Genomic DNA, 17,300 nt, shown 5'->3' with positions numbered 1-17,300 from the left:
TCGCTTGAAAGAAATGTGTCCTAGCCTATTATGCCAAACATGGGCAGAAACATTGCTAACAAAAACATGAGAAGCAGAGGGCAAATGTTGAGCACGGAGGACATAAAGATCTTGAACTTTGTCACCCTTGCCAATCGTCTGCTGGGTGGAGAGATCCTGGATAACAAAACAATCAGGAAAGAAACTTACTGTAAGGCCAGAAGCAGTAACTAAAGCACTAACAGAGATTAAGTTGAATTTGAATGGAGGAACAAATAGTACGTCTTTAAGTATAAGGTGAAAATGTAATTTAATATCACCAGCAAAACGGACCAAAAGATGAGAATTATCTGGCAAGGTAACAGTAGTATGAGGAATAGCATGCAAGGAGATAAAAACATGAGCTTGAGAGCATATATGTCGAGTAGCTCCGGAGTCGACAATCCAGAATGGAGTGGAAGAACTTAGAGAACGTAAGGATACAGAAAAACAAGTACCTGCCAAGCAACTCGATGTAGAAGAGTCTGGAGCTGTGGTGACCGTTGCTGAGCTACTCAGTTGGGTAGAAAGCATGGATATGAGCTGTTGACATTGAGTGAGGTCCAGATTCTGAATAAAACCCCCGACAGAAGAAGAACCAGGGCGAGCATCAGCAAGGGAAACTTGATGAACAGCAGCAGGAGAATTTTGCTTGGTGTTGAATGTAGATCCAGACGGATAGCCATGGAGCTTGAAGCAACGAGAGATGGTATGGCCAGTAATCTTGCAGTGGGTACAGTAATACTTGTCCTTGTTTTGATTCCGAGGAGCACTGGAATTTTGACTCCGGGAAGTATGGTAAGGCGGAGGGCGTGGAGCATTGTAACCTCTGTCGTTGTTGTTCCCAGATTTACTAACCTCTGTCTTGTCAGATTTAACTGCAAACGTCATTGTGTCAATGGGAGCATTCGAACCCGAGGCATGGATAGTTCGTCGTTGTTGTTCCTCTTGGACAACCAGAGAAAAAACACGGTTAAGAGGGGGCATCAGATCCATGAGGAGCAACTGACCACGAACATGGGAGAAAGAGTCATCAAGGCCCATTAAGAAGGACATGATACACTCCATATCGTGGTGATCATTAAGATTCGCAATGCCACCGCAAGAGCATTTCCCACAAGAACAATGAGGACGGTAGTTGCGCAGTTCTTCCCAAATGGTTTTCAATTTGGTAAAATAAGTACTAACTGAATCCTTGTCTTGACGCAAGTTCATCAATTCCCGTTTAAGCTGAAAAATACGAGGGCCGTTCCGCTGTTGAAAACGATCCCGAAGATCGAGCCAAATTTCTCGGGCAAATGTAGCAAAGATAACACTCGCAGAAAGTTCCTTAGAGACGGAATTTAAGATCCAAGAGATAACCATATTGTTGTTCTGGGTCCAGGAGTTGAGCAGAATAGGATCAGCACTGGGAGGTTCAAGAATGGAGCCATCGACAAAACCGACTTTGTTCTTCACGGAATTTTTTTTTTATCAGATCTGCCACCAAAGATCTTCAAAATAAATCAAATCCGTTTCCGCGACTTCAGAATCCACCAGCGAGCTCGAAAAAAAATTCGAGCAAGAATAATCCACAGAAAATACCCAAAAATGACCACTGCCCTCGAGATGATACCAACCTCGAGATCCAGCTCTCGGCCAACTAGAGAAGGCCAGAAGAAGTACCAGCTCTTGGCGACCCTCTTGGCGCCGAAAAAGATGTCTCTTCTAGGAATCAAGGAAGACGCCCAAAATCGGTGTCCAAAAACCAGAAAACGAACGCAGGAAGAGAAAAAACAACCTCTCGGCGACGGAATCCAGAGAAAAAATAAATGGGAACGGAAGCTAACCTCTTTGCCGGGAATAACCATTGGAAGTAAGACGCCGGAAATACCAGAAGAGCCTCCCAATAGCTTGAATCGCAGAGTCCCATCCGAACAGAGGGCGGAAACCCCTTTGTTGGAAATAATGGCGAAACCGTAGGAAAACGATAGCCGAAAAGGGAAAGGGAGGGCTGTTGTCGGAAAGGAAATCAGCAATGGCGGATCATCCGCTCTGATACCATGTTAGAACCTCGAATGGCAAAGAGCCGTTGAGCTCTGTCGTCGGGAGACACAGTCGGGAAGATGAAAACGAGAGTCAAATTAAAATTATCATTCCATCGATTTACAGGATACAGATGGGGTTTTAAAGAGTAATGGGCAAAATAGTAAAATACACTCATTACATAAAAATGAATTAATGAAATAATGAATTAAGTAAATACATTCTAATATAAGACAATACTTCTTTAGATTCCTACAAATCATCCTCTGTATGTGCAGTTGATCGAGCTGAAGATTGGTCGGGCTATCCTCACTATTGGCGGTTGAGATAAACCCAACCCCTTAATGTAACCTGACCTAACTCCACGAACTCGACGAACAATGACACTCTCATTAACCAGCTCACCAGCCTCTTGTACCTCTTGTAGCAATTGATGCATCTCCTTCTGTGAAAAATAACACAAGACATTTATAATTTTTTTTCTTAAAATAAAACGTATTATTTATAAAAAAAGAAAATAATATAATTTCACTTACATACTGTTCTTCAAAACCACCAGTCCACCTAAACCCCTCTACAAGGAATGGACATGCTAGCGGGTAACCTTCACATTCTCTAAATTAGGCGTGCATAGAAATCCAATGTTGTTGAAATGCATCACCAAGTATAGAATGCACGATTGCTCATGCCTCCGCATTACTATGCATATAAACATTAAACTTCTCTTATAACACAAAATATTATCAAACTTAACATTATAAGCTAAAAAAAGTAAAAAGAGTAATTTTAATTGAGTAATTGGTAACATTACCTCAATATAAGAATACACACAAGTTAACCGATCTTCGGTGTAGGCTTTGAACATTTCCACCTTCACCTCTATATGAGTTCTCAAGATATGACCCAATCAATGAGTGAAAAGTGGACTATAGGGTTTCAATGCCGTCCTATACAAATCTCCAAACTCTCCACCAGGATCCTCTTGATCAAGCCTTGTGATCACCTTGTATGTGAGGAAACAAATGGAAACGATGTGGATGGAGATGATGTGGAAGGCGATGGTGTGAATATATTTATATATGCAAAACTTAAATTACTAATAGAAAAATATAATTTAACAGAAATGAGTGATAATAATTAGTTGACTTTTATCCCCCCCTCAAGGAACTCACTATCATGCATCTCAGATGGTGGCTGTCTCCATCGAATCCATCTCATGAGCTGATACAACAATAATCTAGGTAGATGAGAAGGTATCAAATCATATGAACTTGCATATGGAGTATGTTTGCAACAACAATAATCTTGTTTTTAAAAAAATAACAACACGACAAATGTTTGAAATAAATAACTTTTCAAAAAGAAAAGTTATAGACCCTTGAAATCAATATTCAAATTCATTATTGTCTAACAACAATATATATCTACATTTCTTTTTTCCCCACCTTGTCAACCTCTTATTTTTCTTCTCTTGCTTAGCTCGACAACTTCTCGTTCACAAACAAGTGATCTTCTATTAGGCATACATCTCAAAATAAGTTATTAGCACACACTCTACATAGAAAACACATCTTATTGTCTTACTCTACCACACATTTGGTGTAAGGCGTACCCATAAAACTCTCAATCCCTTTGTTATATTCTTCAATTTTGCGAACAATTTTTATCCAACTCTTATCCATTTTTCTGCATAACACAAAAAATATATAAACCCACAACTAACCATCAACAATGGCCAACTATACGCAAGAATACTCTATTTCAAGGCACCGAATTCTAGGTGGGAGAAGTCCAAGACTATAGCTCCCAATTCACATCCAATTTCATTGTTCACTTGCGAGGAGTGTAGTAAGATAGAGTTGTATAGATAGTCTGCAAACCGGTGAGAGCTATAAAGAGAATTGCTGCAATCAATGCTAGCACCGTCCACGGGCTGCTGAAGTATGTGCTCTTGAGGTTCAAGCACCACTCCCGCATACAACTTTTCCATTTCTTTTCTCTCTTTGTACAGTAAACAAGATCACTGCTCGATCGGAAGTCAATTGCGTTGCATTTTGATACTATTGAAGATCCGAACATAATGGGTCTTACAATCCGAGAATCAGTGGTCATGATCCGACAATAACGGATCTGTAATTTTAATTTCAAACAAAATCCGTTCCCTTATATGTAGATGTAATCTGAATGTATTTCTTTAATCGAAAATAATGAAATTAACATGGTATCAGATCGACAATCTAGAGATCGCTCTTTCTATTTATTTTTTTCCTATCTGTCTCGTTGCAGACACACCTCCATCAGGGCAATGTTGGTGTTAGTAGCACATTCAGATATGCAGTTGGAGCAGATTGATTTAAATACAACTTTCCTTCATGGTGACTAGGAGGAACAAATTTACCTGGTGTAGCCAGAAGGGTTCAGTCACCCTGGAAAGGAACATTTGGTCTGTAATTTGAAGAAACTACTTTATGGGTTGAAACAGTCTCCGAGGCAATGGTACAAGCGATTTGACTCTTACATGATCCGGATTGGCTACAAAAGGTATGAGTATGATTGTTGTGTTTATGTGAAAAACCTTGATGATGATTTTTTTATTTTTCAGTTACTTTATGTGTATGATATGTTGATTGTTGCCAAGAGTATGAGTGAAGTGAACAAGTTGAAGACTTTGTTGAGCAGATAATTTGACATGAAGAATTTGGGTGCAGCTTAGAAGATTCTTGGGATGGTGATTGATGTGAAATTTAATTACATCAACTTTTATACTTCGCAAGCGTACGAATCGTTCATGTAATTTAGTGGGAAGCGAGGGTCATATCCACAGGGAGGACTGAATGTTTTGTATTCTTCAATCAACTAGCCTAACCAAATATGATGAATTAATCTGAACTAAACACTAATTATATCCTAAATTATTAAGCAATCATCTGGTAAACTTCTTGCATAATAGGAAACGTCAACTCTGGATTTTACGGTGATTCGTGCCTCTCTCGAGCGCCACGTAACCACGGATCCGATTTCTCAATCCTTGGGTCTAGCCCCTCTCGGGGAGTGAAAGACAGTAATCGGACTAAAATACGAAAATCCAACCTAAATTATAATCTTACCCTAACTAGCTAATTTAATCAAATATCCGGAAAACAAATATTCAATAAACATTAATTATCAAATCACATTTAATAAACATTAATTATCAAATCACATTTAATAAACATTCAAAACCTAAGTTCAAACTATATAAAAAATTAAATTCCAAAATGACGAATCACTCCCCTTCTCCTTCCTCTCGCTCGGGCAGCAGACTCGTTCTCACGGGTGCTGCAATTTCCCAAAATTGATGGCTTCGGTTAGCAAGAGTGAGTGGCCGAAGGTAGAGACGACGCCAGCGACGAAGGATAGAAGCCGACGGACGGAGGTGATGTCCGATGAAGAACGAAACAAAGCTGAAGTCCTCTAACCGGCTCTCTCGAGTCTCGGTCAGAGTCGGAATAGCTTCGGGAATGGTTAGAAATACGTAATCGACTCCGGAGGATGGTCGGAATGCGGAATTGGCACCGGAGAAGCCCTCTCGGATCACCTCTCGGCCTGGCGAGCAAAAACCGGCACTGTCAAACTCATCGCGACGGAGACTCTCTCGAGCTCTCCTCGGGTTTGTTCTTGGTTGCCGGACGACGGTGGATGACGGTGGCGCAACGAACGACAGTGGCAAACTCCTCTCGGGTTTTCCCCTGTTTCGGTCCCCCGGTGCTCTGTTTTGGTCGATGCCCCTCTTCCGTCAACGCTCCCCTCTTCCCTTTAATACGATTTTCTTTGTTTTAATACGATTTGCCCTAAAAATCACCTCCATTTCACTAAGGGCATTTTGGTAAATATCTCCTTCTCCACCAAAATTCTCCTGAAATTCCATAATTGAATCCATAAAAAGTATTTAAGGAATAAATAAACCCTAAAAGCAATGAAATAGAATTCAAGAGAGAAAAATATGCAATATAGATAATGATTAATGCCAAATTCAATAAATGCACGTTTCATTTGAAAACTGATAAATAACCACCTATAACACAATTATAAAGGTTATTCTATTATAATTAACCTAGTTCTCATGTCAGAATATGACATCTATCACACCCCCAAACCTAAATCTTTGCTAGTCCCTAGCAAAACAACAATCGAACCAAAATTAAGCCTAGGAAAACAAAATGCCACTTTCGTAGGGAGCACGATTGCATTTAGCGCATGCAACAAGCCATTAAACCCCTACTTTGCAGTAGTGGACGAGTTATGTCTCGTGAGGGTTTGCATGGAATTTACCCACAAAATTCATCTAAATCAATAATATAAAAAAAAAAACTGAAGAAAATTTACTCCTCATTAGCATATGACTAGCACTTAGTATCATAAAATATCTGAAAATCATATGAGATCCTGTGCAATTTGAAAACCTGTGTAAAATATAGCATATTATCAATCCAAATACACTCATTGTTACTCCATCTGAACCAATGTGACCCATAAGCAATTACTTCAACAGAACAAAGAGGCAACAAATAACAATAAAATCCTGGTCACATCACAATTAAGAGAAAATAGTAAGTAAGCCTGTTGTTTGACAATCTCACAAAAAAAATATACCAATTTCAATCTTGACCTGCAACTTCTTTCAAATTACAATTCATCATCAAAGTTAAGGAAACTCATTGCTTCCAGATTTAAAACCATTTTACGCTATTACCAGTGCACTTTTGCTATTACCAGCGAAATTTTTGTTTTACTGAATACTTTTGGTATTACCACCATTTTGTATTCGTTTTCACTGCACATGCACTTATTTTTTAAGTAACCGACTGTTCCGGTGCACTTATTGTTAAGACATAAAATAGTCGTTCCCCTACCCCCCCCCCCCCCCCCCCCCCCCAAACCTAAACCTGACATTGTCCTCAATGGGGAAAAGTTAAAACACCAGAACGACTACAAAAAGGAATAACAACTTAGCTAGTTATACTCCAGCAGGGTGAGGGTTAAGCTCCCTCAGGGCTCCTAAATCAATAGGTGGGACCATATGTGGTTGGTCATCAACAATAATACCGAAAAGTCAATAAAGACCCCTAGGAATGATACATAGTCTCCCTCGAAAAAGGTTTACTCGTATCAGTCGTACCCGTCGGTAATTATCCGTAGATGAAACCGCTATCCCACATCACACTTTGAAGAAATTTAATTACATCGGTTTTTATACCTCGCAAGCGTACGAATCGTTCATGTAATTTAGCGGGAAGCGAGGGTCATATCCACAGGGAGGTCTGAATTTTATGTATTCTTCAGTCAACTAGCCTAACCAAATATGATGAATTAATCTGAACTAAACACTAATTATATTCTAAATTATCAAGCAATCATCTGGTTAACTACTTGCACAATAGGAAACGTCAACTCTGGATTTTACGGTGATTCGTGCCTCTCTCGAGCGCCACGTAACCATGGATCCGATTTCTCAATCCTTGCGTCTAGCCCCTCTTGGGCGCATAGAGTGAAAGACAAAAATCGGATTAAAATACCAAAATCCAACCTAAATTATAATCTTACCCTAACTAGCTAATTTAATCAAATATCCGGAAAACAAATATTCAATAAACATTAATTATCAAATCACATTTAATAAACATTCAAAACCTAAGTTCAAACTATATAAAAAATTAAATTCCAAAATGACGAATTACTCTCCTTCTCCTTCCTCTCGCTCGGGCAGCAAACTCGTTCTCACGGGTGCTACAATTTCCCAAAATTGATGGCTTCAGGTAGCAAGAGTGAGTGGCCGGAGGTAGAGACGACGCCGGCGACGAAGGATAGAAGCCGGCGGACGGAGGTGACGTACGACGAAGAATGAAACAGAGCTGAAGTCCTCTAACTGGCTCTCTCGAGTCTCGGTCAGAGTCAGAATAGCTTTGGGAATGGTCGAAAATACGTAATCGACTCCGGAGGATGGTCGGAATGCAGAATTGGCACCGGAGAAGCCCTCTCGGATCACCTCTTGGCCTGGCGAGCAGAAACTGGCACAATCAAACTCATCGCGATGGAGACTCTCTCAAGCTCTCCTCGGGTCTGTTCTCGGTTGCCGGACGGCGGTGGACGACGGTGGCGCGGCGAACGGTGGCAAACTCCTCTCGGGTTTTCCCCCTGTTTCGGTCCCCCGGTGTTCTGTTTTGGTCGATGCCCCTCTTCCGTCGACGCTCCCCTCTTCCCTTTAATACGATTTTCTTTGTTTTAATACTATTTTCCCTAAAAATCACCTCCATTTTACTAAGGGCATTTTGGTAAATATCTCCTTCTCCACCAAAATTCTCCTGAAATTCCATAATTGAATCCATAAAAAGCATTTCAAGAATAAATAAACCCTAAAAGCAATGAAATATAATTCAGGAGAGAAAAATATGCAATATAGACAGTGATTAATGCCAAATTCAAGAAATGCACGTTTCATTTGAAAACTGATAAATAACCACCTATAACACAAATATAAAGGTTATTCTATTATAATTAACTTAGTTCTCATGTCAGAATATGGCATCTATCAGTGATTCGCAGGGACAGAGCTTCCAGGAGATTATGGCTATCTCAGCATAACTATGTTGAGAAGGAGTTGGACAGGTTCAGTATGGGAAATGCAAAACTAGTAAGTACACCTTAAGTGAATCATTTCAGATTATCTACCGCTCAGTGCCCAAAGACAGATGATGAGGTTCAGATTGTACATCACCAGATTTGGCACAAGCTGTCAACGTGGTTAGCAAGTTTCTTCCAAATCCAGCTTGAGAGCATTGGGATGCAATCAATTGGATTTTCGGATACTTGAGGGGTACTACCGACTATGGCATCATGTCTAGCAGACAACAGAGTGACCCTTCAATTGTGGGATATGTGGATGCAGACTATGCATGTGACTTAAATGACAGGAGGTCAACCACATGTTATGTGTTTACTCTTGTTGGAGGTCCATGATACAGCCTATAGAAGGACCTATTTGTTGGAGGTCCATGGTACAGCCTATAGTTGCACTATCTACTACTGAGTTAGAGTATATGGCAATAGCTGAGGCTGCCAAGGAGGTTTTGTGGCTTATAGGGTTGGTCAAAGAGCTGGGTGTCCAACAAGGTGTAGTTCAGTTGCACTGTGATAGTCAGAGTGCAATTTATTTATCAAAGAACCAGGTGTTTCCTGTGAGGACTAAGCACATAGATGTGAGGTTTCACAGGATCAGGGAATTGGTTTCATCATGTGATTTACTGCTTGAAAAAGTTCACACTTCTGAAAATGTTGCAGACATGTTAACAAAGTTTGTTACTACAGATAAGTTTAAGCATTGTTTGAACTTGATTAATGTCTCCAGTTGCTAGATGGGAGACGCCCCAACCTATAGTTCCAGGTGGAGTCCTAGGTTATGTTTTTTTTTTTCTTAAGGGGTGGATATTCGCAAGGTGGAGATTGTTGAAGCATATGACTCATATAGTGAGGTTAGGGGGGTATTTTTGTACTTTTATTCTGTACGTAGGGTTAGTATAAATACACATTATATAGCCCTACTTTAATATAGTGAATTTAGCGCCGCTCGCTCCTGTGGATGTAGGCACACCACCGAACCATGTTAAACCTTTTGTGTTCTTCTTCCTTGTTTTTGACTCTTCGTTGATCATACCAGAGATTTCATTGTGATAGCCTCATGTTTCACAACAAATAGCATATCAACATAAGAAGGATCTTTGATACTCCCTCACCCTCTGATAATAACAATGGAGGTTGGGGCAGCAAAAGGGATAGGAACAAGAATAATATGATGCTTCTATAACCCTTCAACACCATCTCCATTGTCTATTCCTCCTGTCTATCCTTTCTTCATCGAAAAAGCTTTGGAAGCATAGTCCAACCAGTTAAAATTTCAAACATTTAAAGGTCCAACCTGTAGATTGATCTCCATGTTAATGTTTAGTATTCGTATCTCTGATTGAAATGATGATGCCCAATAACTTATATCAGCTCCTCCATTTGAAAACAATCCTCCAGAAGTCAGAGGGTATAGGGGTTTCTGTAATCGATAAGAGTAGTTTCTCTGAATCCCAAGATACCATCTATGGGGGGGGGTTAGTGCCCCAAATGGATTCTTGAAGATCAAGTTCATGTCCAACATGAAGATCATGTCAGTCATGTACATGAAGATTATCTTCGCACTTGGTGTTAGTGTTGACGACTTCATATGCACTGGAAAACAGTTTCCAGTGTTAGTGCCCCAACATGAGAAAAACATAAAAAACAAGAGAATCTCTAAACCTTTACAGTGCACTTAATTAAAACATAATCCTTAAACCCCAAATTAGGTAAAACAACCATTATTACTACACGAATAAGTTATTTAATGTATAATTAAATATATTAATATATTTATTAATTGAATTAGATATTTTATTGTGCATTAATATGGTAATTACATGAGCCAATGAAATACGTATATGATTAATTACAAATAATAAATAAATAACGTTATAAATAAAAAAACGAAAGTAATACGTTAAGTTATTAATTTATTAATAAAATATGATATACTTTAACCTAAAAATGAATATTTTAAGAGAAAAAATTGATCTAATCATAACTTTAACACACAATATATTTGTACATAATTTATTTTATGTATTATTAATTAATAATATATTATCACAAAATTTAAAACCATTGGTTTAATTAACTATAGCAATCGGATAATTATGCCAAAATAATTTATCAAATATTTATTTTAACAATATTTTAATTATGAATATTAAATCACTATTTTAATATAGTAATTTTAAAATCAAAATAATTATTTTATAAATAAAAATAATTATTTTATAAATAAAAATTATAAATTAATGATTTTTATGAAGATAGTTTAATTTTTCCTAACTTAGGAAAAATTAAACATCTTCGACTTCCTCTGCAGTGAGCCAGCGGGCAACGGCGATGGCGACGGGGACGGGCTAGGCAAAGGCGACGGCCGGCGGGCAATGCCGACAGAGGCGGCACTCCGACGGTACGCCGAGAGGGAGAAGAGAGGGTGGCCGAGAAGCTATGCAACAGAGCTCGACCTCCCGTGCTCTGCGGGAATGGAGACGAGAGAGGGTTGCGGGAATGGAGACGAGAGAGGGTTGCGGGAATGGAGACAAGAGAGGGAGAAGAGAATGAGAGAGGGTTGCGGGAATGAGAGAGGGCTGCGGGAACGGAGACGAGCGAGGGCTGCGGGAATGGAGACGAGAGAGGGTTGCGGGAATGGAGACGAGAGAGGGAGCAGAGAATGAGAGAGGGTTGCGGGAATGCAATGGCAGAGAGATGTGTGGCAGAGAGAGCCCCGAAAGACAGCCCCGCGCGAGAGTCATGTAGATGATTCTCAAAATCGGGCGGAAAGCGTTTTTCGCCGTTTACTCTTGGGACATGAACTCCTGATTCATGTATATTCATACATATGGCATGAATTTCGGCGCCCCCTAACGACACCAGGACATGAACTGCGTAATGCGCATGAAGATCATGTCCTGAGTCATGTGCACTAACCCCCAGATGAACTGAAGCAAAAACCAGGGTGAGAGTCGAAGGAAAGAACAAAATAATCAAATATAAGACCTGATTCTCTTGAGCAGTGAAGTCACTCAATCACCTGATAGTTTAAGTCAACGTCGATCACATGAGTCCGGGTCAAACGAAAGAAAAAAAATCAAATATAAGACATGATTCTCTTGAGCAGTTGATAAGAGAGAGAGAGAGAGAGAAATTCTAAACATTATAAATAACAAGAAAGACAAATTTGAAAATTTAGACCTGAAATTCATCATATACCTTCTCCACAGGAAGAAAATAAACTTTTTGAGCAGGAGAAAAGGAGAAAAACACTCACAAGATAGAAAGTAATAGAAAGAAAGGATGAGAAAGAGAAGAGTTCGAAAAGAAATTTGATCAGAGAGAGAAACTTCTTTACCAGTGGCAGTCTGAAGGAGAGTACTCGTTTGAAGTTGAAATTCAACCCGAAAGATTTGAGCAAGCAAATGGAAACCTAATATTACTTTTATTCATTCTACTTGTTTCGATCTTGAGAGATAAGATCGAAGTTACGAATTTGGAAAATACTTTTGTTAGTTATCTTATAATACCTTCCTGAAATACTTCTACCCAATGGTCATATATGACCCCTACAATCTTTCTCTCATTAATTTGTAATTTAATGAGCAATTACTGATTACCCTTTGAAAAGCATCCAGTATCCTCTCGATTTGGTGGAGGTGTCTTTCTGTTCATCCACTTTGGGAGATAAAAAACTTCATTAAAAACCTTAACGTGTTTTCTTCAAAAACCATTTTAAAACTCTTAGGTCCGTGGAGACTTCTGTTATAAAATGGTGATTGGCATGTCGACGTAACCCAGAGAGAGCTTTCATAGAGAAAGAGCGCTTTCAGAGAGAGAGAGAGAGAGAGAGAGATGGAGATAGCTTTCAGTTTCGTATTGTCATTAGCCTTTCTGGCTTTTGTGACTACTCTTCTGTATCTTTACACCCAGTTATGGTGGAAGCCGGAGAGAATGCGGGAGAAGCTCCGGCGCCAAGGGATCCGAGGTCCCCCGCCTTCCTTGCTGTTGGGAAACATCCAGGAGATGAAACAGATGGCCGCAACCACTCCCACGGACGAGAAAGAAGGCAGCGGTGGAAAGGTGGATCACCAGTATATTTCGAGGCTCTTCCCTTACTTTCAGCGGTGGAAAGAGCTTTATGGTACGTTACTCCATCACCCTCGTCTTCTTTTCTTTTCTGAATCATGTTTTTTTACTGTTTTCTTCATTGTTTCGTCCTTGAAGTTGCCTACACCCCTCGTCTTCATTTTTATTGTTTTCTTCACCACTTAGTCTTTGAAGTTGCAATAAGTCTTTGTAGGCTTGCAGTACATAACTATAAAAAGTAAGAAGAATGAAGATAGACAACCACAGGGAGAGATTTTGTTGGTTTTGCTTCCAATTTTGTTCATGTTTTGACATGGCGAAGCCCTATCTTAATTTCTAGAGATAAGATAATAATCACTAGTAAGTATTAGTAAATTCCATAAATGCTTTATCAGGTATGGCTTTTTACTCGAATAGTTCAAGACTGAGGTTAGTCATGTAGTGGATTAAGCCTACCACTCTTGTTCATTAAATGCTTGGCTTTTTACTCGAATAGTTCAAGACTGAGGTTTATCGTTCTGATCTTTCCTTCTGTATACATGAAGGTTCAATATTTACATACACGTTGGGAAGTATGCCCGTAATGTATGTGAGCCAACCGGAAGTTGTGAAGGAGATGAACCTTTACAAGTCCCTTGATTTGGGTAGGCCCTCGTATCATCAAAAAGATACAAGGGCCATGTTCGGGCAAGGAATCATTTCTTCCAATGGTTTGGCATGGGCGCACCAGAGGAAATTAATTTCCTCGGAGCTCTTTATGGAAAAGGTTAAGGTACGTTAACTTCTCCATTCTTTTAGTTTTTTTTTTTTTTCCCCTCTTTCTTGTTGGTTAAACTACTCATTTCAACCGTGAGAGAATAAATGCTGAGCTTTTTGTAATCTTCTTCTCACAGATGATCCTACTAAATGATAATTTTTTTTTTATTTAGCTTCACTTTTAGTACAATGCATTAGTGTTATTAAATCCAAACTGACCCAACCGGTCCAAACCAAGTAAGTCACTTGGGTTTTGATGGCTACTTGGCTAACACCTCCATCTGTGCAGAGCTTACTAATGTTCTTGAAACAAAAATAGTTTCATAGGGCAAGCAAGAGCTTGATAAAGGCCATGAAAAGAAGAAGAAAAAAATTGCAAAATGAAACTCCTAAAATTTCAATAAGACAACAACATTTGATCCATCTAAAATAATGTTAGGGCATGGTGAATCTAATGGTGGAGTCAACCATCCCACTCTTGAAATCATGGGAGAGCAAGATTGAAATGGAGGAAAAGGGGATTACAGACATGAGAATTGATGAGGACATGAGAAATCTTTCAGCTGATGTTATTGCCAAGGCTTGCTTTGGGAGCTCCTATCTCAAAGGACAATTCATATTCCAGAAGATCAGAAAATTGCAGACCACCATGTCAACACATAGAGGGGTCCCTGGCCTGAGGTATGTGAAACTTCTCCTAGATACTGAAAGTGAGTTTTCTTGTATCTTTAAACGTTAACAAGTGATGCTTGTTTGTGTTGAAGGTATCTTCCCACAAAGACTAACAGAAACACATGGAGGTTAGAGAAGGAGATCAACTCTTTGATACTAAAAGTGGTGAAGGAAAGGAGAGAAGAAGTTGTTACCAGATCCGAACGAGACCTGTTACAATCCATCCTTGAAGAGGCCAAGTCTAACAACATGGTAGCTCACATGGCCGACCGGTTCGTCGTCGACAATTGCAAGAACATCTACTTCGCCGGCCATGAGACAACCGCCATTGCTGCTACATGGACCTTGCTTCTACTTGCTTTGAATCCAGAGTGGCAAGCTCGTGCTCGCCAAGAGATTGTTGATGTCTGTGGAGCTCAACATCCAGATGCCAGCATGATCAAGAGGATGAAGACTGTGAGCTGCCTTTTCCTTCACATCACTTTTTGTTCTACTGAAGCCAAAGACTCATTTTTTTTTATGTAAAAAAAGCTGCAGTGATATTAATTATGATCTTACGTTGGTGTCTTGCCTTGCAGCTCACAATGGTGATTCAAGAAAGTATGCGACTGTATCCTCCTGCACCGTTTGTAGCTAGAGAGGCCTTTCAAGATATGGTGTTTGGAGGCATCTGTGTTCCCAAAGGCCTCACCATTTGGATCTCCATTGCCGAGTTGCACCGAGACCCAGAAATCTGGGGGCTGGACGCGAACGAGTTCCGACCAGAGAGGTTCAAGGATGGGGTTTCGAATGCTTGCGAGCACCCATATGTGTACATGCCTTTCGGTTTAGGGATTCGGACATGCTTGGGGTTGAACTTTGCCATGGTAGAGCTGAAGGTAGTCTTGTCTCTTCTCCTTTCTAAGTTTGCATTTTCTCTCTCTCCCAGATATGTCCATGCACCCACTTTCAAGATGTTTTTAGAGCCTGGGAATGGAGTTAATCTCCTTGTGAAAAGGTTGTGAGCCTGACTATGTATAAAAAATAATTCGATAAATTTTATTTAAATATATGTTTGAGATCAAAATGATTCAAGTGTTTTTTTTAAGGATTTTTATAATATTCTTTTAGTGACTTTGTTATATATTAAAATGGCATTGTTCTTAGCTTCTATTTGTATGATAATATATTTTTATAGTATTCATGATTTTCTAAATTCTAAATTTATTTTTTATTTGGTTTATTACCTAATTACTTATTCTATTGTCTAATAAATAAGTAAACAATAGTATAAGAAATTTTGTCGCCAAAGGGTGATCATTTCTAATATGATTTTTATTTTTTAAAAATATAATTTCCAATTAATAAATAAATTCATTGCAAAATAAAATAATTAATTAAATAAAAATATATAAACAAAATATGTATAATCAATCCCAAAATATATTTAAAATTATAACAAAATTAAAATATAAAAAATTATTAATCATACAAAAATAATTAAAAAGTATACTCCATATGCGAGAGGATCTAGGGTGTCTTGTTTTGAGTTTGTATCTGCTGAAAATAACCATTGCATCTTTATTTTATGCTCTTCCTCTTAAGTTCATGTTCCTTAGCACGATGTCCATACTCAGCACAACATTCAGTCACCTTACTCAAAAATTGTACATTTTTTAGCTGCTTTTGAGTTAAGACCACTTCTTTAGATTCCTACAAATCATCCACTATATGTGCCGTTGATTGAGCTGATGATGGTCGGGCTATTCTGACTACTAGCGGTTGAGCTAAACCCAACCCCTTAATGTAAACAGACCTAGCTCCATGAACCCGACCAACAATGACACTCTCATTAACCAGGTCAACAGCCTCTTGTACCTCTTGTACCAACCGATGCATCACTTCCTATGAAAAATAACACAAGACATTTATAATTTTTTTTGCTTATAATAAACGTATTATTTTAAAAAAATTAATAATATAATTTCACTTATATATTGTTCTTCAAAACCACCAGTCCACCTGTACTGAGACTGGTGAGTATTCTAAAATTGCTCAATATCAGAGCAATTTGTACCACACAGATATGGAAGGACACGTACATTTAAATATATTACATTAGTTGTACATTTGAAAATAAAATATACTTCAATTATAATACATACCATTTCTTTTTTGATACGCATAAAAGACTTTGACCCCACAGTAAATCGAAGATTTTGTTTGCTAACATTTTTCACTTTTACTTGGGAATGTCTCAACAAATGAAAATTATACATGAGTAAAAATATAGTTGTAATTTTAAAGTACAATCCCTAGAAATCTAATCACCTCGAACCTTTCTCCCAGAAACACATTTACACACAACCACTGCAAATCCTTTAGGGAATGGACACACAATAAGGTAGCCTCCACACTCTCTAATTAGGCGTGTGTTGATTTTCAGAACTTCATGAATTTAGCTCATGGAGAAAAAGGGAGAGAAACTCATTGGGAAAAAACTGGAGGAAGAAGGGTTATAAAATTGATTATTTCTAACCCTCCCCCTGAAGCTCTATTTATAGATTTATGAAACTAAAATATTACAATAATACCCCTGAACTTAGGGTTTAGGGTTTAGGATTTTAACCCTAGAACTTTAGCTTAATTACATCAATACCATCTCTATGAGATGACTCTTTATTTACCATCCTGCCATCAATGTATGTGGGCCTATGGGCCTTATCCTTGATCTGTGGGCCTTGACCCCATCTTCAATCTCTTTTGGATGCATGGGTCTTCCTTGGTCTTATGGGTTTGGGCTCATCTTCTAATACACTTCAATATGTGAGTCTTCCTTGGTCGTGTGGGATTGGGCCTTGTCTTCCAACACTCCCCCTCAAGCTGGGGGCGAGAGAATAACATGAACTCGCAACTTGCTGCAAATGATGTATAAAATTTTTCTTGTATAATATGCCTTCATCTTCCAACACTCCCCCTCACGCTGGTGCTCTTCTTCATGAGGCCCAGCTGGTATAATATTAGTGAGAATAAATCACTCCTAGCCGCTAAGACATTGCTCTGAAGTGTCCACCTCCACCACCGTGTCCCTCCACAGGACAACGACTCTCAAGTGGTAGAGT

General features: G+C 38.9%; 1 protein-coding gene across 1 annotated transcript; it reads left to right on the top strand.

Moving 5' to 3' along the window:
* Positions 1-12,537: 12,537 nt before the first annotated feature.
* Positions 12,538-15,203, top strand: LOC137966301 (cytochrome P450 714C2-like). The gene is made up of 5 exons (XM_068812882.1): positions 12,538-12,826; positions 13,317-13,543; positions 13,967-14,208; positions 14,292-14,655; positions 14,778-15,203. The coding sequence occupies exons 1-5, from the start codon at positions 12,538-12,540 to the stop codon at positions 15,201-15,203; spliced, it is 1,548 nt and encodes a 515-aa protein (XP_068668983.1).
* The last annotated feature ends 2,097 nt before the right edge of the window (positions 15,204-17,300 follow it).

This window comes from Aristolochia californica, unplaced genomic scaffold, assembly GCF_029961685.1.
Source record: "Aristolochia californica isolate CCGP_79_NKW_82.1479 unplaced genomic scaffold, dmAriCali1.0.hap1 SCAF_5, whole genome shotgun sequence".
NCBI lineage: Eukaryota > Viridiplantae > Streptophyta > Magnoliopsida > Piperales > Aristolochiaceae > Aristolochia > Aristolochia californica.
Note: the sequence above shows the minus strand (reverse complement) of the source record. Positions and strands in the feature narration are given on the sequence as shown.

Coding starts and splice junctions, on each gene's coding strand:
- LOC137966301 (XM_068812882.1), top strand. CDS start 12,538: ATGGAGATAGCTTTCAGTTTCGTATTGTCATTAGCCTTTCTGGCTTTT. Junction 13,544..13,966: donor TCTTTATGGAAAAGGTTAAG/GTACGTTAACTT, acceptor AAATAATGTTAG/GGCATGGTGAATCTAATGGT. Junction 14,209..14,291: donor AGAGGGGTCCCTGGCCTGAG/GTATGTGAAACT, acceptor TTTGTGTTGAAG/GTATCTTCCCACAAAGACTA.